The sequence below is a fragment of the Brienomyrus brachyistius genome, chromosome 4 (assembly GCF_023856365.1).
Source record: "Brienomyrus brachyistius isolate T26 chromosome 4, BBRACH_0.4, whole genome shotgun sequence".
NCBI classification, from domain to species: Eukaryota; Metazoa; Chordata; class Actinopteri; order Osteoglossiformes; family Mormyridae; genus Brienomyrus; species Brienomyrus brachyistius.
In genome coordinates this window covers 26,012,836-26,035,857 of record NC_064536.1, presented here as the reverse complement: position 1 = coordinate 26,035,857, position 23,022 = coordinate 26,012,836, and the positions used below count along the sequence as shown (strand labels likewise).

At 43.4% G+C, this 23,022-nt stretch overlaps 4 protein-coding genes and 1 long non-coding RNA gene across 9 annotated transcripts in view; 3 read left to right on the top strand and 2 right to left on the bottom strand.

The window, feature by feature from the left end:
* Nucleotides 1–144: 144 nt before the first annotated feature.
* LOC125740293 ((Lyso)-N-acylphosphatidylethanolamine lipase-like) lies at nucleotides 145–5,920 on the bottom strand. Of its 2 annotated transcripts, XM_049011235.1 has the most exons (9): nucleotides 5,747–5,919; nucleotides 5,435–5,500; nucleotides 4,625–4,710; nucleotides 4,133–4,246; nucleotides 3,652–3,940; nucleotides 3,188–3,357; nucleotides 1,801–1,912; nucleotides 1,253–1,439; nucleotides 145–598 (listed from the first exon to the last, which is right to left on the bottom strand). In XM_049011235.1, the coding sequence occupies exons 2-9, from the start codon at nucleotides 5,455–5,457 to the stop codon at nucleotides 509–511; spliced, it is 1,071 nt and encodes a 356-aa protein (XP_048867192.1). In that variant the 5' UTR covers nucleotides 5,458–5,500; nucleotides 5,747–5,919; the 3' UTR covers nucleotides 145–508. The 2 variants fall into 2 exon arrangements, with proteins under 2 accessions (XP_048867192.1, XP_048867193.1); XM_049011236.1 differs by lacking the exon at nucleotides 4,625–4,710 and having other exon boundaries at nucleotides 5,747–5,920.
* A 56-nt stretch (nucleotides 5,921–5,976) lies between these two features.
* Nucleotides 5,977–9,035, top strand: LOC125740294 (dolichyl-diphosphooligosaccharide--protein glycosyltransferase subunit DAD1). The gene is made up of 3 exons (XM_049011237.1): nucleotides 5,977–6,277; nucleotides 6,561–6,732; nucleotides 8,783–9,035. Exons 1-2 carry the CDS (start codon nucleotides 6,067–6,069, stop codon nucleotides 6,689–6,691), a joined length of 342 nt encoding a protein of 113 aa, XP_048867194.1. The 5' UTR covers nucleotides 5,977–6,066; the 3' UTR covers nucleotides 6,692–6,732; nucleotides 8,783–9,035.
* Nucleotides 9,036–10,555: 1,520 nt separating this feature from the next.
* Nucleotides 10,556–13,759, top strand: LOC125739865 (uncharacterized). The gene is made up of 4 exons (XM_049010387.1): nucleotides 10,556–10,587; nucleotides 11,716–11,790; nucleotides 11,929–12,230; nucleotides 13,536–13,759. Exons 1-4 carry the CDS (start codon nucleotides 10,556–10,558, stop codon nucleotides 13,757–13,759), a joined length of 633 nt encoding a protein of 210 aa, XP_048866344.1.
* Nucleotides 13,760–15,181: 1,422 nt separating this feature from the next.
* Nucleotides 15,182–17,666, top strand: LOC125740790 (uncharacterized). Its single transcript, XR_007397772.1, has 3 exons — nucleotides 15,182–15,321; nucleotides 17,092–17,141; nucleotides 17,483–17,666. It is a non-coding gene; the product is annotated as an uncharacterized LOC125740790 (long non-coding RNA).
* A 342-nt stretch (nucleotides 17,667–18,008) lies between these two features.
* The window catches only part of LOC125739888 (polymeric immunoglobulin receptor-like), a 117,971-nt gene continuing 112,957 nt past the window's right edge, over nucleotides 18,009–23,022 (bottom strand). For 2 of the 4 annotated variants that reach the window (XM_049010429.1, XM_049010430.1), the window contains exons 4-10: nucleotides 22,629–22,952; nucleotides 22,049–22,175; nucleotides 20,766–20,863; nucleotides 20,620–20,669; nucleotides 20,088–20,189; nucleotides 18,756–18,809; nucleotides 18,009–18,199 (exon numbers count right to left, since the gene is read on the bottom strand). In XM_049010429.1, coding sequence (XP_048866386.1) covers nucleotides 18,149–18,199; nucleotides 18,756–18,809; nucleotides 20,088–20,189; nucleotides 20,620–20,669; nucleotides 20,766–20,863; nucleotides 22,049–22,175; nucleotides 22,629–22,952 — 806 coding nt within the window. In that variant the 3' untranslated portion in view covers nucleotides 18,009–18,148. The remainder of the gene's footprint in view (nucleotides 18,200–18,755; nucleotides 18,810–20,087; nucleotides 20,190–20,619; nucleotides 20,670–20,765; nucleotides 20,864–22,048; nucleotides 22,176–22,628; nucleotides 22,953–23,022) is intronic. The other 2 variants (XM_049010428.1, XM_049010427.1) reach the window with 1 other exon arrangement.

The window sequence follows — 23,022 nt, the reverse complement described above, 5'->3', positions numbered from 1 at the left end:
TTAAACAAGGGATTGTTCCATCTACCAAAAACAGAACTGAAAATGAGCACATATTAATTTAAAAAAAAAATACTCACATTATACAGTATGGTAGGGCTTATAAAATCTGGGCTAATCCATTAATGCATACTGCCCTCTACTGGATCAAAGTGCTACAGGCTGTAATTTTTAATCTGGCAATTATTTACACTTTAAGATGACTTCATTAAACAAGTGAGAATCAGAGACCCAAAATACACAAAATGGATAAAAATAAAATCAATCAAACAAAGATTAAAGGCACCCAATGCATGTTTCATTTCATTCTAAATGTGGATACGAAATGGAGGCCATATTACAGAGATTACAGTCAAAAAACATGAGAGGCTTCCAGCAGGTTCCCACTTAGAGGAAGGCACTTTGGTGAAGTCCAACTGTGCCCAGCTCTCCAGCACCATCGCCAGCAAGCCTCTTCTGCCCCCCCATAGACGAGGAAATTCCCCCCATCCCGTCTCTTCAAGGCTTCTCTTCAGTCCACGCTGTCGCAGATGTTCCTCACCACTCGGTTGAACTCATCTGGCTGGTCAGCGTAGATGTGGTGAGATGCTCCTTCTATCACCTGAGAGGGATACCAATCAGCGTGGGACCATGGTCTCCCACACATGTGCCTCACACAAACAGCCCTGATCACTTCCAGTCAAGCCCTGGATGCTTCAGTGCTAGGGATGTGCAGACACTGTATTTGTATCTGTATTTGCTGAGTCACTGTATTTGTATTCGTATTTGCTGAGACACTGTATTTGAATCCTTATTTGCTGAGACACTGTATTTGAATCCGTATTTGCTGAGACACTGTATTTGTATCTGTATTTGCTAAGCCACTGCATTTACAGCTTCCCCCAACCACAGTCAATGTCCACCCTTCCCCCGGTCTTCCGTCATTAACCTTATCCAACCATGCTCCGCCTCCCAGTGCGAGTTCTTACCCAACCATGCCAACAACTTAAGCCCCATCTCAGATAAAACCCTTCAACCAGGCGCCACCATGGATAAGTCACTTTTTTTAAAAGGTGCTAGACATAAGAGGGGCCATGATTCATACAGAGGGGCCAACTTTATCATTAGCCAATGATATGCTTTGAATCGGTGCGTGACACAGGAAGGAGGCACTCAGAGAGCCAATCAGAGTTCAGTTGGTGCCCCTAAGGCCCCGCCCCTGTAAGTGGAAGCTTCCTGATATCCATGCCACCATTTAAACCCCCCACCTGCTTACCACAGTGTAAGTGTGGCTCTGGGGCCTCAGCTGAGCCACCCTGCTTCCTGTGCTGCTGTCCATCCAGGAGCGTGCCCCGTACAGCAGCGTGACCGGGAGCTCTGGGGGGAGAAGGTGGACCCTCTGCAGCATGGGCCTCCTGGCCCAGCCCAGGGACTCCGACATGGCCCTGAAGCCCACCTCCCCACTGAAGGAAAGAGCAAAGATGGCATCCTGCATTCAAATGCAATGTCAAACGAGCGCCGATGAAGAGCCAAAACGTGCTGGAAGGCAGACAGAGAAAGTAACATCCCATTTGCAAAAGATGTTTTTACTACGGTTTTGAAATTAGTTTGATGACGATGCCAAGCTCTAGAACAATGAAAAATCACCACTCTTTGTTTGATCAAAGGTGGATGCATGATCCTTAGGTGTGGCGACCCCTACTGGTGGACTGTTAGTGTGTCTGTAGGAAGTGGGCAAATATGAGATTACTTAAGATCCTAGACAGGATGCAAACTACAGTTTCCTTGGTACAGGAGAAAGGCTTCAGAATGGGCACACAGCACCTCGGCCTCTGCGCATTGCAGTGGTAGATGTACTGCGTCACGGTGTCGTCGTCAAACAGGTCCTCGAACTTTCTCTTGAAGTCCGGCCGGAATTTCTGCACCAGCCCAGGACCTGAGCGAATTACAGCGAGGCAGATAAATAGTCATATCAAATCAAATCACTTTAGGTGCAGACGAGTGAAAATCTTGTGTTTACAATCGCAGCGATGAAGTAGCGCAAATAATAAACAGTCCAAAAAGGAAGTACGCACGAAACATTATAAGAACAGTGTGCAAAACAGAACAAATGAATACAAAGAATGGCCATATGAATGCCAGTATGGATGTGGTGGTACGGCGTCTTTCCAGGCACATTAACAGACCTAAGACAATGGAATAGACCTAAAACAGAGCGGTAGGTAAATGCTTTTACTCTCTCCCATCTGATCCGCAAAAACAAAAAGAGAAAAGTTCTTGGGACCACTTGCTTAACTATTTACTTAAATTAAATAATACGACAATACACAGCCATGGAAAAAATTAAGAGACCACAACACAATTTTTTGTTTCACTCATTTCTCAATTTATGGATCTGCAGCTGTGAATAATAAAAACTTTTTTCTGCAGACTGGTTCTTCTCTGTTCCTCCTTGATGAAGGGCTTCTTCCTTCCTTTATGGGACTTCAGTCCTGCTTCTAGGAGCCTGATATGAACTGTCCTAGCAGTGCACTTCACACCTGCACTTAATGTTTCCCAATCCTTTTGAAGGTCACTTGATCAATCAATCAATGATTGAATCAATCAAAATACTTTATTGATGTCATCCTCTGATTCATGAGAAACTGTCAGATAAGTTAACGGTCATCTCTGGCATTAGGACGCTGCATCCGCCTTCTACCTGGCTGGTTTCTGGTTGTTCCCAGTGTCTCCTGCTTCACCATCTTGTGTGCTGCTGTCTTAGAAATTTTGGAAGCATTCTGCTGCTCAGTAGCCTTCTGCCAGCAGAAGCACAATTAAACTAGGATTTAAAAATGCAGATTTGTTTAAAAATATAGAGTGGTCACTTAATTTGTTCCGTGTGTGTATATATATACACATATGTGCACATACGTTTTCATGTTTCAAAAGGTTCTTTGAGATACAGAGATCAAAAGACCACGCGGTTCTATCCTCCACTGACTACTTAACTGCATTATTAATGACTTCTTCTCTAGCAATGCTGACGCTCTTAAAGTCACATAACATTAAACTTAAATCAATATGCAACTTAACAAACCATCACAAGTGTATTTAGGCTCCTACACATTCCTTATTTAGGAGATACTGATGCAGCATGTTCTGCTAGCCAGCTAATTAGCTACAATCTTCTGAATTTACTTGCTATTAACCCATCCTTGCCCACGCTCACCCCACGGTCCTGCTGCACGTATGACAGCTAGAGGGTTGAACAGAGTGACAACAGATAACACGGCCTTCACCCAGCGAGGGAGCTTCAGCTTCTTGTCATCTGTGCCATCCACCAATGGCTGTGGTCGCTCTGGGAAACCCCAAGGGTCAACCAGGATCAAGTGGCTGACCCTGAAGGCGAGGGGACGAGGAAGCGAAAGGGAATCAGAGAGAGTGAGATTTTTTACATATATATATTAATTGCTCGTGTTCGATATTTGAGTCGGTTAACTGATTTATTGCAATTCTACTTATTGGTTTAGCATTTCTCTACTTTTCTGCCAAAAAACACATTTTAGCTACAGGAATGAGGGACAGATGTAATACAGGCAGTAATGCAGGCATCATAACACTGTCTTAAATATCCTTTCTACTGCTCAATAACGCCTGAAATGAAGAAGAGCAACAGATGTAGCCCAGGCTCACCTCTCAGGGTACTGAATAGCATAGGAGGTTGCCAGATAACCGCCAAGGCTGTGACCCAATAAAATCATACGTTCTAGGCCCAGGGCCCGCCTCCAGTGCTCGATGGAGCCAACGGACTTCTCTTCCGCCTGAGCTGCATCCAATGGGAAGGGAGGCCGGGAGCTGCGGCCGAAGCCCAGGAGGTCGAAGGCCATGACTGGCCGGGAGCGACACAGGGGGTCTAGGTTGCGAATCCAAAGCCCCACCCCTCCCCCAAAGCCATGGACCATCACCAGGGGCGTCTTAGACACTAGAAGAAAGGGAGCGCTCAGCTTCAATTGTTTTAAGACCCTTACTGTCTGGATCATAGCAGGACATTCATAGAAACAGTCACACTACCTCATTTGACTGTGATGGTTTTTGCTTCGATTCTTTGCCATACATGCCAGAAAGAACAAGCTTGGTCTCTACATGACAAAACCAGAAAGAGAGGATACCCTACCAGGTCCTGCAGGTTTTGCAGGTTTCGGAGAGTTCCTATTGGTTACTGTAAGAGTCCAGATCCTATCCTGAGTAGGAAGAGCGACAAAACGAGCCCAGAGATCATTCTGAATACCTGGACAATGAGATAGGGGCATGTAGCGTTAGTTTGACTGCTGAAGACACATGCAAAGAGAAACACAAGACATGACTTATGTAGTCACAAGCAAACATCAGCCACGACAGGCCACTGGCTTCTCCCAACCAATGTAGAACTCTATGTGAGGATCACCAGCCCTGACAGACTAGATAAATATTTCCATATTTACAGTGTTCGTAAGTGATGAAGTTAAAAAGTCTGTTATGGGAAAACAGCATTGTGCGTCACATAACAGAACACTCTTACATACTGTACACATAAAAAGCACAACCACCCTGTTAGGGCTAACGGCAATGAAGACACTGACACGACATGCAGTCTCACGGAGCACAAGGAAACATAGCTGAGACTCACGGGCAAGGATTTTCGCCTCAGTGCTCTTTAACAGTGACATGGAGGTCGGTCTCCAGGAGGGCCACCAGCCCCACCCTGATTCTGACCTGGGCATGTTCATCAAATGAAGCATTAGCACCCACACAGCAGCAGACATAGTTCAGTATCACATCAATATTCGCGGAGTTTCATAAGTACTGCACAGCTGCCATTCAACAAGGCATAGTCATTACTGTGATTGTGGGAACAGGACAAACCTACAAATATGGTTATATGCAACAAGAGCTCATAAATGTATGGTAATGTGGGACTTAGGAATTAAAACTCTTTACTCTTCTATACCACAGCATTTTTGCACAAATAACCCTCGCTGCTACCATACAGTAACTCCACTGTTAATTTGCACTGTATGTTGTCTTGTCAATTTGTACTGTTATGCTTGTGTCCTGTCTGCACTTATGTTGTTGCTCTGTTTTGTCCTGCTCTGTGTTGCTCCAGGATCCTGGAGGAACATTATCTCATTTCTCTATATACTGTGTGTATGGTTGAAATGACAATAAAACCTACTTGACTTGACTTGACTTGAAAGCGATCACAATTTTCTGGGACTAACACTCGTGAACTGCTAAACAGCGCCGCCTTGGGGCTCATAAAATAAATATAAATAAAAACAATTTTCTAAACCCGTGTTTGCAGTACAGGAAAAAAAAATCACGAAATGTATTAAACGTACCTAAAACTGTCTCAAATTAAAAAATAAAAAACTTTATTGGAGATTAAAACTTTTGCGATACATGTCCATAGCTTTCCATGTTCGACTCGGACACTTACTCCTTATCAGCACCGTCATGCATCGAAAGACTGCTCGTCAAAAACTGTCACTCCTGCGAGACAGGCCTAAAAAGACATAAATGCAGGATTCATCTGTTCAGTTGCAGTGTAAAATGAAAGCTATACGGACGTCCATGCCAGGATTAACCCAATGACACAGACTGCTAGTTTCGTAACGTGAGCAGTTCACGGTCAATCCAAATAGAAAATGGGACACATATGAAAAAGCACAATGTGACCGCTAATAAACCACCACCACGGGAGGGGATCGGGATACCGTTAGAGAAATATTATGCAAAATTACATATGCACCTTTCGGGCTCCAGCATTCGTCTAATGTTCTCTTCTGAATACTGACATTGTCATCATTATTATTAATTATTATTATCATTATTATTAAGTAATATCTATTGTAGCCGTGCACTTTTACCACAATGATACATCATGCACTCGCTTTACGCCAGGCTCAAGTGATACGGCGTTATACTTTAATAATAATAAAAAAGATTATATTTTTCCGGAGCAGCCGTGCAAGGGGTGTGTTCACAGGCACATTTCCGGGTTATTTGCGCAGCACGCACGGCACCGGCCTGCCGCTTTATAACACCCCCGAAATCCGCGCCTCCGGAGCGATGTCCAGCTCCGTGCTCTCCGTAATATCCCGCTTTTTGGAGGAATATGCCAGCAGCACGCCGAAAAGGCTGAAGATCGTCGATGCATACTTGCTTTACATTTTGTTAACGGGAGCGCTGCAGTTCCTGTACTGCCTGCTTGTGGGCACATTCCCCTTCAATAGCTTCCTGTCCGGGTTTATATCGTGCGTAGGCGCCTTTATTCTTGGAGGTAAAACGCTCGTTTAATTTAGTTTATAAGTCTAAATTGTGTTATTACATTATATGCAGTTGCGATCAATTGCGCTACGGGTATTTCTTCCTGCTTTTAGTCCGAAAAGTGTGGGCCTTAATGTCTATAATCTGTTTTATTATACACGTTTACGAATACTTGTTGAAGTATGTTCTGGATCAGTGTCTGGGTAAACCGTCTCAGAATATTTACATGGTGCACGTCATGAATGCATAGTAGATGACAGGTAGTAGATAATAATAATCAATCGCGTGTCTCGCAGTCTGCCTGCGCATTCAGATTAACCCCCAGAATAAGGGAGAGTTCCTGTCCATCTCCCCGGAGAGGGCGTTCGCAGACTTCCTCTTCGCGCACACCGTGCTCCATCTCGTCGTTATCAACTTCATTGGCTAGCAGCCAGAGTCTTACCCCGCCGATCCACACTTTTCCATAAGGTGAGTTTATCCCGAAGGACGCAAATTACAGTACCGTATATTACAATACTGGAGGTGTTACTTTAGCAGCTGTTCAGTCATTGATTGCACTGATTATTGACTACTTCCATTGGTTACAGTACTCGTATAATATAAGGTAACACAGGCTATAATGTAGTCAACGTACAAAAATTAAACAGCAGTATACCATGTCTTCCTAAGGGGAAGTCGGGTATCAGGACTCGAGCGATTCCACTCTGTACCATCTTCTCTTTAGCTGCTCGGAGGTGGGCAGCACCTGCAGTGTGACGTTGCAGGTCAAATTGTAAAACTGGACGACACATTGTATGGTTTGCCTTGATACTGTCGCACATTCAGACCTATACCTCGACAGTCACTGACGTTTCACGGCCGGGCTTGGGTTACCCCTGGCAGACATGAATATATAAAAGAAACAATAACTGTAGTCCAACTTTCAGATGTGAAGGGCAACCACTGGTTTAGGGCTAATAGCAATGAAGACACTGACTAGACATGACAATCTCACAGGGCGCGCGACGCTTGTCGGTTTGTAACATTAGTTCACCACATAAATTAACTTCTCTCCGCTTGTATAACTAATTCGATTTAACTTGTTCTTATATTTTGCTCTTTGAAGAGCTAGTGTATATATGAAATGATGTGTAAGGAAATACGGGACAAAATCGCGTCCTTTATCGATTCAATACAGCATTTTATATTCCAGTATGGGATGATTTCTTTAGATTTATGTCTTTAGCATGTCAAAGCACTAATCTCTTTGTCCCACTGTTTTATTTCCTGACATTTGAGCAGAGGTGGAGATTTCAGGTCCAGAGAGTACAAGTCCAGACCGGGATTTTGTTTCAACCAACCAGTTGAGTATAAAGAGTCACAGTCACAGAGTACTCAACTGGTTGGTTGAAACAAAATCTTGGTCTGGATTTGTACTCTCTGGACCTGAAATCTCCACCTCTGCGTGTGAGCTTACAGACGATGGAGCATCATAAGATATCAGTTGCTGGCAGGTGTGGCTGTTGATAATTGCACACCCCTGTCCAAAGCTGTTAGGGGGCTCTTTTTTATTTTTGTGTTTCAACTTATAAAACAGAATAAATCACTGATACTAAGATTACTCCCTCCTTGTACAGTTAAGGTGGCCGTATATTTCAAACGATGTTTGGCCAAAACGAAGTTCAACATGTCTGAGAGAACAATCTTGGGTAGAAAAAATGATAAACAATGCAATATTTAAATCAAGACGGTTGCCTTGTTCGTTTTGTGTCGCGCCGCAACACTAGAGGGCGCCAAATGCTTTTGATGCAGCAGATCCACATACAGAGCACAAATACACATAATATATGGTGAGTGAGTGTCATTTTAATAAAGAGGATGACCACTCCCACAACCACTATTGGTTTAATACTAGCAGCAACACAGACAGGGAAGTCAACAATTTACGCAATGCAGACAGTTACACGCTTTCAAAATACATGCATTCTACGGTTATGACATTTACTATCAACGTAAATACACGAAAATACATATTAAATTACACTATTTAAGCATGTGCACGATGCAGTGCAAAACATGCCGGTAACTGCATAATCAGTCCTGCTGACCAGCCCCGTGGTGTCACATCTACATCAACCAATCACGGAACAGAATGCCATGAAAATGTTGTCCTTATGAGCCCTGCCCAGGTCGTGCACCGAAACGATCAGCGCCGTGGTAGTCATGAGTCAAACGATGTCGTATTGGTAAAACAAGATTGATTCCTTCGATTTTGTCTGAAGTGTACAACCGCCATTAGATTGCTTAAACACTGTTTCTCAACGCAGTCCCTGGAGATCCCCAGCAGTGCACATTTTTGCTCCCATTTCTCAACCGATCAAGATCACCAGACACCTGCTACAGTCGTGTTGGTAGCTGGAAGGGAGCAGAATGTTGACTGTCTGGGCGTAGCTGAGGATTGAGGTTGAGAAACTTCGGCTTAAACAATTAGTTGATGATATTTTAAACCCCATTTTTCTGCATGTGTTTCCCTCTCCAGATGGTCTAATTGAATTATCGGGACCCTTCAACAGTTTCTCCTTTGGGCGATATGAAGACTTAAGTCTTTTTCACTGAACATCACATCTTGTATAACCTCCCAGTGTTTAGTTTTGTGGAGATGGAGGAATGACATTGCAGTTAGTTGTTTTAAAGAACTTTCCTATTCCTCTGTTCATGCTCTTTGAAATTCTGAAAAGCCTCCTGTGTGCTATTTATCGTGTTTGAAATAAAATCAAAATGTGACAGTGAAATTCTTTGTCGTTCATTTACTTATAGTATTTGAAGATTGCAATTTTTTTTTTATTTAAGATAGAGGCACAGGAAGATGTTTTGAGCTCAGGCTGATAAAAGTTGGACCAATTAAACTTTACTGATTTTCTGTTGTTTTTTTGCATCATTCGTGGCTATCAACAGCTAACAGGAAAACACGCCTGAAAACGTAGGAGAGAAGCTGCACCTCCACACACGCAGAGCTGGACCCACATGACATAATTTACAACACTGTGGTGGTTAAGGGCGGGCAAGCGACTTACGACGACTCGCACATACAACCAAATTTTTTGTTAATTTACTTTAAGTAAATGTATGTAAAAAATGTATGAAAAAAAATCTATTTTGGGTGGCCGTATGCTCAGCGGTGATATGCCACCCAGCTTGCACTGCACGCCACAAGTTACCATGGTATTGTTCCTTATTGCAACGTCACCACCCCAGTTCACACGCATCTCAGTCTCGTTCTCACGTATAAAACTCAGTGTGATTATCCTGTTCTGACGTACGTCCATCTCGATGTACAGCTTGTCTGTCGGAATAGAACTCGGCCCTACGATATTCTGATACTGCATTACCACCAATAGCCAGAGGAGGTGCTGAAGCACCCTCTACCCCTACGTCCAGTTCTACTGATTTAAGACTAATGTGTTTCCTTGGGGAGAATCAGGGTACTGACCAATCCTAGTCATACAAGATCACTTAATTTAAATTTAAATGATGCGAGGGAGATATCAGCTGGTTGGTTGAATTATTAAACATGTGCATGTTTACCTGTGTGATCTTAAATGCTGCGCAGGATGAAGAGAGCACACCTTTCCTCTCACGTCCTCAGCACCTTCTACCGAGGCACCATAGAGAGCATGCTGACCAGCTGTATCTCCATCTGGTTTGGCAGCTTGGAAGCCTCAGACAGGAAATCGCTGCAGAAGGGATCGTCGGAACTTCTCTTCCTTCCATCCAGGATGTTGCACTCAAACCCTGTCTCAGGAGAGCCTGTGACATCATCAGAGACTCCGCCCACTCCCACCACAGACTGTTCGCCCTACTGCCCTCTGGGAAGAGGCTGTGCAGCATCAGGACCAAGACAGCCAGATTGTGTAATAGTTTAATTCCTCAAACCATTAGACTCCTGAACTCATAATAACTTATGGAAACCCCTCCTCAACCCCCCTCCCCACACTCACGTGTCACTTTTTCAAGAACTTTTTAATTTTTAAAATGTCTTGCACTTCAACCAAAACGGTGATGTATGCTGGTTTTTGCTGCTCTACTCCGGTTAATATATTTTTATGTTAATTCCACCTATATACTATTTTCTATTTAGATTTATATATAAGTTTAAGTTTTCTAGTATTAACACACTCTGCTAGGCCGATGGTGAGTCAGTGCAACGTAATTTCGTTCTGATGTGCACTAAACAGTGTATGTTCTGAATGACAATAAATGTGGCTGTTCTATTCCATACTGAACTGAATGATCAGCTTCTATTACTAGTAAAATGTGGTGTGAGAAGAAGGCCATGGAATCTCAGTCAGACAGGTCTTTACTACTTGCCTCCACTAAGATTTACTTCTACATCTACAGTTTCTTGAACTCGTGTCTCTTCAAGTCAGGTCTGGAAAGTTCCTGGAATCTGTCCTAAAGGCCCGTGTCAGTGGGAGATTAATTCCTGTGTGTTACTCAACACGCTAGCTAAGGCATCAAGGAGCGTAAATAGAGAGGAGGTGTGAAATGGAGCGGGCAGCAGTCATTCTGCGGACAGTTTTTTGCCACGGACATACAAGCCTACACAAGGTGCCTGTGATCTTCCTCACCACCCTCTTCCTCCTCACTGTCCCACCTGGTGAGATGCTTTTTCTCTGGGAGCGAAGCTCTTTTTATGAATATTAGAAAGAATACAGACAATTCCAAACCCTGATTTAATTATAGATGAGAACCTGCTGATTAATTATTGTTTTATCGGGTGCATCCTATAATAAATACATGAAATGTGCATTAAAGCCCCGTTATATGTGCTATTTACTAACCAAATTAAAGCTGAAACTGCAGGCCATGAAAGGAAAGGAATTATAATCAAAAATTATGAAAGGGGAACTGCACAAGTTTTTCAATAGATTGTAGCAAAATGGATTTCCTTCATTTGACAGAATAAGAAACCGTTGGCCAATTTTGTTTTGGTTCCTTAAATCTTGGTGATTACTCAATGCTATGGCTTGGTTTTTCAACTCTCGTTCTTCTACAAAAAAAGAGAAAAAAACTAGAAAGGAAGAGAATCTGAGGCCCTGCAGTGTACAAAAATTAGGGGAAATAGAGATGATGTGGAAAATTCTAATATAAATGAGTCAGACTCTTACCTGCTTGCTAACTGTAAGAGAATCATTTCCTGGTATTTTTTTTAATTTGAATTTATTTGCCTAAAAGTTGCAGTAAACCGAAACACCTGCTCTATGATGCCAGGTGTTAGGCGGCGACCATGGTTGCAAATCTGACTGGTATTACTTAAAAAGAAAGTGGAACTGGGTTTTTGCAATTGTTGGTTTATGATTCTTGTAAATGTTGTGTCAGTTTCGCACAGAATGAAGAGCTTGTGCCCTTTCCAAAGTGCAGATGATTATAACAGACATCAAAGAAAATAAGACGTACAATTCGATGGCAAAGAAAACCAAAAAATGAGCCTTTAATTTACCACAAGAGTTTTCATGATGATAGGTTTTTTGTGTTTAGAGTGAAAAGGTCAGTGACTATTCTCATCACCCTGCCGCCCTCCCCGCCCCACCATGACTATGTTAGTGTGCCTTTGCATGCATGGGAAAAGTGATAAAAACTAATTCTTCAACTGGTTAAAACTGTGGGCTGTCTGCCACTTTGCAGGTCTGCTGGGCGTGTGGACAGAGATCAGGATGACAGTGCAGAGAGGGGTCTCGGTGACACTACCGTACCACTGCGACTCAAAGTACAGGGACACCATCAAGCATTGGTGCATGGGGTATCTGTGGAACAGCGCATATGGCCTCGGCAAAGGGCAGAGATCAGGATGACAGTGCAGAGAGGGGCTTCGGTGATGGAACCGTACCACTGCGACTCAAAGTACAGGGACACCGTCAAGCATTGGTGCAGGGGGTATCTGTGGAACAGCGCGTATGGCCTCAGCAAAGGGCAGAGAGTGAGTGATAGTATGTGAATTTTCTATTTTTATTTATCATAAACTTTTCCTTTCCTAGACGCAAGCATTGTGTACTGTGGAATACTGTTGTCGAGTTAATGTTTACGGCTGTAATATACTGTATATTGTCAGGATCAATAACGTGTGTGTGTGTGTGGGTGTGGGTGTGTACCTCGTTTTGCTGTACCAAAAAACCTCACATGTGTAGCAAATATGGATAAAACTTCACATTTTTTTGGACCTCACTACTTCACACTTCATTTTAAAAAAAAATCTGTGAATGCAATTCATCCACCCATTTTCTGAAACCGCTTAGCCTGTTCAGGATCATGGGGGTCCTGAGCTTAACCCAGAGGCTACGTGTCACTTATGGCTCCAAGAGACAAGGGTTTATTGGTAAACTAAATATACGAAAGGAAACCTGGCTCAGTAGCACAGAGTAACAGACAAAGCAGCGTGAGAAAACCTAATGCAATGACTGACTGGAGGACAGAGCAAGGCAGGCACTTATATATAAACAAGGAACAGGTATAACGATCAATTAGCCAATCAACAAACACTGGCACAACTAAACAGGCAACAGTTGGAACTAATAACAACTAATAGGCACAGAAACTATGAATCCTACAAGACCTAAAACTGAAAAACCAAAGGCATACTACACTAGACACAAGAAAACAAATTACAACCAAAGTGCATGGAAGACAAACCTAGAACAGGAAAACTAGGGAACAAACAATAAATACAAAATAGCCGATGAGACTGACCTCAGCCAGGCTCAGTCTCAGAACCACAAGGCCCATGTGTTTTAAACTGGATGCTCAACCTCCTAAGCTATGCGGCAGCCCAGGAACCGAATAAGACACACAAGAGTAAAAGGCAGGATGACCGGCAGTGTCTGCTGGTCAAAGGAGGAGGGATCCGAGGGCACCAACCCTAACACTACAGTGCAAGGCAGGGAGCAATCCAGGATGGGGCACCAACCTATCACAGGGTACACTTTAGCATGTTTTTGGACTGGGGGACGGGAATCAGATTACCCAGAGAAAACCCCACGACAACACGGGGAGAAGCTGCAAATCCCACACCCATGGAACCCAGGTGGAGACTTAAACCCAGAAGTCAAAGGTGTGAGGCAATAGTGCTAACCGCTTTGCTACCATGCCAGCCATGAGTACAGTCAAAAACGTAAGCATGGTTAGGGTTAGAGCTGGGAAGGGGTTAAGGTTCCTGCCACAGGAGGGAGAAAGGTCGGCTTTTAATCCTGGTAGATCATCCCATTCCCCTCTCTAACGTCTTCACCTCTGTGTGTCAGGTCTTCATGGGCTGTCTGTCCCCGACGCCATGGTGGCCAGTGTTGCTGGGGGTAATGACAGCGGGTTTGACACGCACACCCTCATCAGCGACAGTGGGAGGGGGGTCTTTGCCGTGATACTCATAGAGCTGGAAGGGAAAGACCAAGGCTGGCACTGTGTACTGCTGGTGATGAGCAGGTCCCTGTACATCCAACAGCCTATGGAACCCATAACCAGATACTAGCCATTATGGTAGTCATAGCAACTGTACTTTATTTGCTTCTGTATTTTATTTTGCGCCCTGCGATGGGCTGGCCCCCCATCCTGGGTTGTTCCCTGCCTCGTGCCCATTGATTCCGGGATAGGCTCCGGACCCCCCGCGACCCAATAGGATAAGCGGTTTGGGAAATGGATGGATGGATGGATTTTATTTTGCTTCTGTAATTTAGAAATTAACACAGTCCACCTGAGCATGACAGTGGCTGCCATATATAAGATAAACTCATTGGGTGTCATTCATGAAACATTAGTAAATTAAACTCATTTTCATGTAATTTTACTAAAACCTTACGCCACATTCACTCATAAATTGACAGCCACGTGCACATTGATGGTAAGGATGTATTACCACATGCGCCCAGAATCTGCAAAAAATGTCAAAACCAAAGAAAGGAAAAGAAAACTTCCAAAAAGCAGAGATCAAAGTACTTTTAACTGGGAAGCCCCAGAAGAGACATGGAGGGAGGGAAAAATGATGATTGAATAAAAGAGGAATTTTTGCGAGAATCTTGCAAAAGTTCCTCTTTTTTTCATTTGTGCAAATGACATTCATATATTGTGCTTTTTATTATTTACATGTGGGCTACACATGGGGCAGCATGGTGGTGCAGTGGTTAGCACAGTTACCTCACACCTCTAGAACCCGGGTTCGAGTCTCCGCCTGGGTTACATGTGTGTGTCGTCTCCATGTCGTCGTGGGGTTTCTTCCAGGTACTCCGGTTTCCCCCTACAGTCCAAAGACATGCTGAGGCTAAGTGGACTTGCTAAATTGCCCGTAGGTGTGCATATGTCAGTGAATGATGAATGATGTGTGAGTGTGCCCTGTGATGGGCTGGCCCCCCATCCTGGGTTGTTCACTGCCTCATGCCCATTGCTTCCAAGATAGGCTAGGGACCCCTGAGCCTATAGGATAAGCAGTTTGGAAAATGGATGGATGTGGGCTACACTTGATCCTGAGCATATATAAGATCCATTTGTTTTTACGAACTAACGGTCCTTACTAAAACATTGATAAATACCGAATTTTCTCTCTACGAACACTTGACGAACCAGTTCCGTTTGCTCACATTTCATATATGAGACCCGTTAACTTTCCAAGAATTCAAGCCAAACATGACATTTTCATTCCACAGTATATGTAGGCATCTGCTCAACTTTCAAAATCTTTTGGACTTTCTGGTATGACACCCTTGATGCAACAGGAACATAATTAACTTGGTTTATATTCATTTTGGTCTCACAGTGGACCCCGTAACAGAAACATTGAACTCAACAACTCAAGCAACTTCATGTTAGATGATGCTCTAATTCCAACAGTTTCTTTCCCACTGCAGTCTCTCATGTCATGGCCTTCCCTGCCGCTGCCCACGGTCTCCTCTCAGTCACAGCTGACACCATCACCTTCACTGATCCCACTGACCTCTGCAGTGCCACCAACCAAACCATCTCCGTCCTCAAGAACAGTGACTTCAACATCACCATCTTTGACGGTAGAAGTAGACAAGTAGAGAAAATCTCCCCTCTGGGGTGAGTATGACTTGAAAGAGTAAAGCAGTGTCACAAAATATTGGACCCAAGGGTGACCACGTCATACAAAACAGCAAAACAGGAAGAGGTCTTACACAGAAAATACTGGGAAAATGGTGCGAGTACTTAGCAAAGGAATCACAGGAAACTAATGTGCTGATACTTAATTGCACAGAAAGGTAACAAGAAAACAGGAAGTAAGTGAGTACAACGAATAAATCAAGGCATCTGTTAGGTGAATGCAGTCAGGTGATCTCTAAGAGCAAGAAGGTCAGGGGCCTGGAGGAGACAAAACAGACAAACCCAAGTATGGACAGAGGAGGTAAAGAGAGAATATAGAGAGTGGGGGCCAGGAAGCAGAGGGTCTTGTTAATGTGTTATTAGTCAGCAACACATACGTTTTCTTAGCTTGCTTGAGATGGAATTGGGTGCAATTTAGCCTACGGCCGTGGCTAAAGGTTTGAAAATGACACAAGTATTAAGTCTGCTGCCTCAGTTTTTATGATGGAAATTTGCATAAACTCCAGAATGTTATGAAAAAAAAATTCCACTGCATTTCAGCCTGTGCACAAAAGGACCTTTTGACATCATTTCAGTGATTCATCCGTTGACACAAGTGAGAGTGTTGATGAGGACAAGGTTGGAGATCACTCTGTCATGCTGATTGAGTTAGAATAGGATGCTTTAAAAGGAGGGTGGTGCTTGAAATCATTGTTCTTCCTCTGTTAACCATGGTTACCTGCAAGGAAACATGTCCAGTCACCACTGCTTTGCACAAAAAGGGCTTCACAGGCAAGGATATTGCTGCTAGTAACATTGCACATAAATCAACCATTTATTGGATCTTCAAGAACTTCAAGGAGAGAAGTTCAGTTGTTGTGAAGAAGACTTCAGGGAACCCAAGAAAGTCGAGCAAGCACCAGGACCTTCTCCAAAAGGTGATTCAGCTGCAGGATCAGGGCACCACCAGTGCAGAGCTTGCTTAGGAATGGCAGCAGGCAGGTGTGAGTGCATCTGCATGCATAGTGAGGTGAAGGCTTTTGGGGGATGGCCTGGTGTCAAGATGGGCAGCAAAGAAGTCACTTCTGTCCGAGAACAAACATCAGGGATAGACTGATGCAAAAGGCACAAGGATTGCACTGCTGAGGACTGGAATAAGGTCATTTTATCTGATCAATCTCCTTTCGGATTGTTTGGGGCATCCGGAAAAAAAGATTGTCCGGAGAAGAAAAGGTGAGCGTTACCATCAGTCCTGTGTCATGCCAACAATAATTAACCTGAGACCATTCATGTGTGGGGTTGCTTCTCAGCCAAGAGAGTGGGCTTATTCACAATTTTGCCTAAGAACACAGCCTTGAATAAAGAATGGACCCAAAACATCCTCCGAGAGCAACTCCTTCCATTTCTCTCGACATTTTGGGTCCATGGCCAGGAAACTCCCCAGACCTTAATCCCATTGAGAACTTGTGGTCAGTCCTCAAGAGGCAGGTGGACAAAGAAAACCTCACAAATTCTGACAAATGCCAAGTATTGACTATACAAGAATAGGCTGCCATCAGTCAGGATTTGGCCCTAAAGCTAATGATCTACAAACACTGAGGCAGCAGACATTGTGAAAATTAATACTTGTCTCATTCTCAAAATTTTTGGCAACAACTGTATTCTGTGAAATGAGTTTGAAATTTATGAAAGACTTATGGTTTGATTTGTGTCCATATTAGCAAACAGTTCTCTGTTAATACATACGTCTAAATATGCTTCCAAATCCAGATAAAGTGTTGGCTGGAAAAGAGATGGATGAAATGGCTGCACACCTCACAGTAAGTATTTTCTAAGTCTCTTGGACCCAATATGAGATGGAATTTGGAAAGCTAAGCCATGATGACCGGAATCAGTCAGCTAATTCATGAGACAAACGATCACAAAACTGGCCATAATCAGGCAGTCATTGGGGCCAATGTGTCATGTTTGCTGTAAGCCTGCAATTGTGCTCCACAGTGTTTGGGGACTGTCATTTCTCCAGCTTTTGGTCAGGAACTGGGAACACTGAGGTCATCTTAATCCCGATAGAGAGGTTCAATTTGAGAGGTGGTTTGTGTCCATAGAGGACCAGGGCTCACTGGTACACCTTTACATTCAGCTGTATGTCCTTTCCATCCAGATTGGCGCAGACCCTGCTGCTCATCTTCCGTAACGTGTTGTGCAGCCAAGAGAAGCACCAGGTGTCGACCCATGTCATTAACATCACAAAAGCTTCATGTTCTGGTGGTTCTGTGGCACCAAGCAGGACCCTCTTTTCCTGGTACCCTGTGCATCATGGGATAGTCTCCCTACAACCTTCAAAAGAGCTTATGGAAGACAGATGAATAAAGGTGTACAGTGATGTCCAGCACCACAGTTTGATTCCAGTTCCGACGCTGTATATGTGGAGTTTGCATGTTCTCCCTGAGTTTATTTGGACCTCATCCAGGAGCTCTGGGTGTCTCCATGTCTCTAAAAAACTTGGTGTCCCTGTGATGTCCTGTCTGCAGTGCCCTAAGCATCCTGGGACTGGCGTCAGGAAGGTGTAAGGGGTTTCTCTGTCACTCAGAGGTGTTTCTCTGTCACTCATAGGTATTCCGCTGATACTCAGAGGCGTTTCACTATCACTCAGAGGCCCCAAAAACACATCAGTCAAACAATGTGAATCATGAAAGGCAATCAGTTTTATTAATAGTAAAAAACACAATAAAATAAATAGTTTCTGATATTCTTTTTCAGTAGATAAGTGCACATAAGCATCATTTCAGGGCCTTTCTGGCAGGGGCTGGGGGCGTCTTGCCGCTTTCTATCTCCGAGCCACGGTGCTGTAGACGACCTCATGTGGATCTGCTGCAGCCTGGGGAAGCAGACAGAAGGTCTGAGTTTAGCTAGAGGTGCATTTCAGTCTGTACACACATTTTACAAACAACTACATACTTAGTTGGTAAACATCATGTTTATATTTGATATGTGCACATTAGTCTATGTGCATTATACAAACTGGCTCAGGGTTAAAAACAGAAAGAGTGATACTAAGAGCAACTTAGTCCTACAAGGGAATTTTATTTATAGTGAAAATGCATAATTGAGTTAGGATAGATGTTAGAAATGAGAGAGAGAGAGAGAGAGAGAGAGAGAGAGAGAGAGAGCTGTTCCCCCAACAAGCATTTTATTTTTCCATCTACTGGCAGTGACTGAATCCATATGCTGGTAGTAATCAAGAACACTTGAGTGCTAACATCAAAGGCAGTAAACATGCACAGACAAATGGCAAAACATAGACAATATGTCTAGGTATGTGACAGTTCATCACTACACCAGTAATTTATTCACATCCTGAGTGAAACGGGGTATAGATGCCTGTTAGCTAAAGACAACAACAGTGTGAGGCTCCAGGACTGAAAGGGAAACACCTTTTTCCTCTGTGTGGTCGTGTTACTGTAGGTCACATCTGGGTCTGCTGAGGTCTAAGGGAGAACATACAGTGTTACTAGGCTGCATTATCTTCAGGACTGTGACATCATCATGTGCCATGACTATTACACTGTATAATTACAGAGAAGAGACACACACTGTAAATAGGCCGCATTATCTTCAGGACTGTGACATCATCATGTGTCATGATTGTTACACTGTATAATTACAGAGAGGAGACACACACTGTAAATAGGCCGCATTATCTTCAGGACTGTGACATCATCATGTGTCATGATTGTTACACTGTATAATTACAGAGAGGAGACACACACTGTAAATAGGCCGCATTATCTTCAGGACTGTGACATCATCATGTGTCATGACTGTTACACTGTATAATTACAGAGAGGAGACACACACTGTAAATAGGCCGCATTATCTTCAGGACTGTGACATCATCATGTGTCATGATTGTTACACTGTATAATTACAGAGAGGAGACACACTGTAGATAGGCCGCATTATCTTCAGGACTGTGACATCATCATGTGCCATGACTGTTACACTGTATAATTACAGAGAGGAGACACACACTGTAAATAGGCCGCATTATCTTCAGGACTGTTTGCAAGCTACAGAAATGTGTGCTAGGGCTGGAACGTCTGGCTCTGCAGTCTGCACTCCAGCATCTTTCAGGTGCTCTCTGCCACCCCATGTCCTACATCCATTATAATATATTAACATTAATTTTTAAAATGTGAGGTAAACTTTGGAATGAAAGCAAACTGAACTAAGGAAAAGTGGTTGTGTGTGTGTGTGCATATATATATATATATATATATATATATATATATATATATATATATATATATATATATATATACACTTAGTGTTTTATGATCTTTTTGACACATATATCTGCCTAATTTATTATGTTTTGCTTATTTGACTTTCGATTTGATGGGAAAGACCCCACCACACACGTGCCGAAAAATCCACCATTTAGTCACTAAAATAGCTGAGGTTACGTTCTGTTCTGCACCATTAAACTCATCTAAAAAGGTACAGTAAGTCTGTCCAGCAGTCGGAGGTAACTAACAGGTGTAGAATAGAAGATATTGCATTGCTACGTGTTTAAGTAACAAACAGCGCATTATAGTCAGTGTGCTCCGCCTCCTCATTTAATGGTGGTTGCAGCAGGTCTCTTTATGGTACCTGAGAGTTTAGAAATGAAACACCACATAAACCTAAATACAACACAAGGATACAATGGTAACTCAGCTTAAGGAAATGTGTCTCAGTTTACATTAAGGTCTCCAGATTCTTACCATGTTTTCTAAGGGCATGACCTGGATAGATGAATGAGCCAAATTTCTGGCCTTTGTAGTTACTGAGATGTATGTAACTTCATCCCCAGGGTCTACAGAGGGCTGGAGTGGGAAGAGACGCTGTAAATGGATACTGCAATCATGTACCAATACTGTCACAGTGTATAATTACTGGGAGGACACACACTGCAACTGGACACTATAATCATGTACAATTAGTGTTACACTGTAAAATTACAGAGAGGACAAACACTGTAAAGGGATACTAATCATGCACCAATACTGTTACCCTGTATAATTGCACTGAGGACACACAATGTAAATGGATAATGTTCATGGTCTGTGGTCAAAGAGCTAATGCTTATTAGCGTGATCTGCTCATTACTTTGCTACAGTTTTCTCACGTTCAGCTCTGCTAAGCTGCACTTATCTGGCAGAGAACCATATCAGACTGTGGTGGAAAATTCAGAGATGGACTAGATTCACACCCAAGTGTAAACAAAGCACCCGAGACGTCAAACGACACACTTACAGTGGGGGCAGCTGTGTTTTCTCTGTTCCTGTTTCTGGCCAGTGCCATTGCTTAAATATAAAAAATGACAATTTAGGAAAAACTGACACTTCTTATAAATAAAAGTAAGAGGTTTTCATTAATGTTTCAAAAGCCGCCATTCTCACCGGATCTTCTGCACAGAATCGTGACAACAGCAATTAACAGCAGCATCAACAGCAGCAGCACTGCTAAGATTCCCACAGAGAATGGCAGTGTGGGATCACTGGGGAAATAAACATGAAGGATTTCATCCATCCATCCATTTTCCAAACTGCTTATCCTACTGGGTTGCGGGGGGTCCGGAGCCTATCCCAGAAGCTATGGGCACGAGGCAGGGAACAACCCATGATTGGGGGCCAGCCCATCGCAGGACACACTCACACACCATTCACTTACACATGCACTCCTACGGGCAATTTACCAACTCCAATTAGCCTCAGCGTGTCTTTGGGGGAAAACCGGAGTACCCGGAGGAAACCCCACGACGACATGGGGAGAACATGCAAACTCCACACACATGTGACCCAGGCGGAGACTCGAACCCAGGTCCCAGAGGTGTGAGGCAACAGTGCTAACCACTGCACCACCATGCCACCCGGAAGGATTTCATGTTATCTGGATTTAAGGAACCCAAGAACTTTGCACTTTAATAGTTCTGTATGAGTAACACCCAGCAATCATGTATATCTGTAGGGTATATATCTGTCCACAGAAAGATTACAAATGGAATAATCAAACAGCTCATTCTGAACATGATCATTTAATACTGTAGCGTGTTTAGGAATGGTGTTACACATGTTGCTGGGAGGGATATTTACTGTAGGCGTGCGCCCATCCAGGGGGGAGTGTGTGGGAGGGGTGACAGGAGGCGGGAGAGGGGCTGACGGGAAGGAGAGGGGGTTCGGGGAAGATTAAGCAAGGAATGGGTGTAGGCAGGACTGTTCTTTGACCTGTTCTTTGAAATATAGAAGTTTGTACAGTGCGGCTGTGGCCATATCAGCCAAATAAAGTTAGTTTTCGGCTACTTGCCTCTTTATTTCCATAACGGAAACATTACAATACCAACTGACAACAATTCAGCAAAAAAAAGAGAGCATCCTGTTAACATCACCTACAGAGAAAATAATTATATAACTCTTTGTAAAATGCGAAGCCCTTAAACATCTAAGGTTAAGTTTTACATTTCAGACTGAGGTGAACACATTCACTCAGGAAATTCGTACATCCTGTACTGCAATTCTGAAACAGCAGCATGACAGGAAAGTCTGTCAAACCTGAAGCCGTTGACTGATTTTCTACAGAGGATTCGAAATGAGCACCGCAGAGCCGTCAGAGAAAATGGCAAAAAGAAAGATTGTTCCACTGTAACTGATTTATAGATTTACCACGTCATGTATGTATGTCTTACCTTAAAACTGAGTTTGTGACATTCTGTGCTGTTGAATTTGATGTCAAAGGAAAAGGAGAAGCAACAGCAGTTGTCATTGTTGTATGACGGTTCTGTTCTGTCTGTTGCGTAGTTGGGACATGAATTTCTGTCAAGGATCATAAGAAACACCACTGAATTAGTTTATCATCAATGTAGACTGAGGATGTGGCACCAGCACCAAATGTAAATACACAAAGAGACACACAGTGCAGGGATGCATGTTAAACAGCCAGCGTCTGATTCACTACAGTCTGCTTTATAGGTTCAGAGCTCAGCAGCCATTAACACTGGTGTATATATCCACAGTAAGCTGCATTACAGCTACAGGCCACATTCAGATTAGCCCTGTATTCATTTAGATATCTTTGAGAGCATTAAACTCTGCTCCTGATTGGTTGATACTGTATGGAAAAACACCCCCTGACTTTATCAGAGTGTGACAGGCAGAAGCACATGGTCACCATGGACTCATTTAGTGTGAATCACAGCCCAGGAACAGCTCTCTCCCTCTGTGTGCCTCAGGGTCAAACAGAAGCACCTTCAGGAACCGACATCTTACCTTCCCGGACTATCAGGGGCATAAAGGCACGATGGCTTTGTGCTGCAGACGCCTCCACAGCACACCAGTAATAGTCAAAGTCCTCCTCCTGCAGGTCCCTCATGGTCACTTTAAACACCATTTGGTCACCGTCATCAGAGACTGACACTGTCCCTCTACTCTGTTCCTCATCTGACTCTGCTATTCTGGAACAGGAATCCCGTTCATATCCTCTGCACAGGTATTTGTTTTTATCTTTGGAATTTTGGTCATAGTAACATGGGATGGTGACAGATCCTCCTCTCAGTGCAGAAACCCAGGTCTCAGTCCACACACTCTGAGCATCTATGGGGAGAGAACATGAATGACAGAGCATCACAAACATATAATAATACAGAATGAATATGCAGGTAAC

Excerpts from the sequence above, each read along its gene's own strand:
- LOC125740293 (XM_049011235.1), bottom strand. The coding sequence starts at position 5,457 with ATGCATGACGGTGCTGATAAGGA. Across the intron at positions 3,941-4,132 it reads TGCAAAACCTGCAGGACCTG|TGTCTAAGACGCCCCTGGTG; the intron begins GTAGGGTATCCT and ends CCTTTCTTCTAG. Across the intron at positions 599-1,252 it reads AGAGCCACACTTACACTGTG|GTGATAGAAGGAGCATCTCA; the intron begins GTAAGCAGGTGG and ends TATCCCTCTCAG.
- LOC125740294 (XM_049011237.1), top strand. The coding sequence starts at position 6,067 with ATGTCCAGCTCCGTGCTCTCCGTAATATCCCGCTTTTTGGAGGAATAT. Across the intron at positions 6,278-6,560 it reads AGGCGCCTTTATTCTTGGAG|TCTGCCTGCGCATTCAGATT; the intron begins GTAAAACGCTCG and ends CGTGTCTCGCAG.
- LOC125739865 (XM_049010387.1), top strand. The coding sequence starts at position 10,556 with ATGTGGTGTGAGAAGAAGGCCATGGAATCTCA. Across the intron at positions 10,588-11,715 it reads AAGAAGGCCATGGAATCTCA|AAAACCAAAAAATGAGCCTT; the intron begins GTCAGACAGGTC and ends TCGATGGCAAAG. Across the intron at positions 11,791-11,928 it reads TTTGTGTTTAGAGTGAAAAG|GTCTGCTGGGCGTGTGGACA; the intron begins GTCAGTGACTAT and ends GCCACTTTGCAG.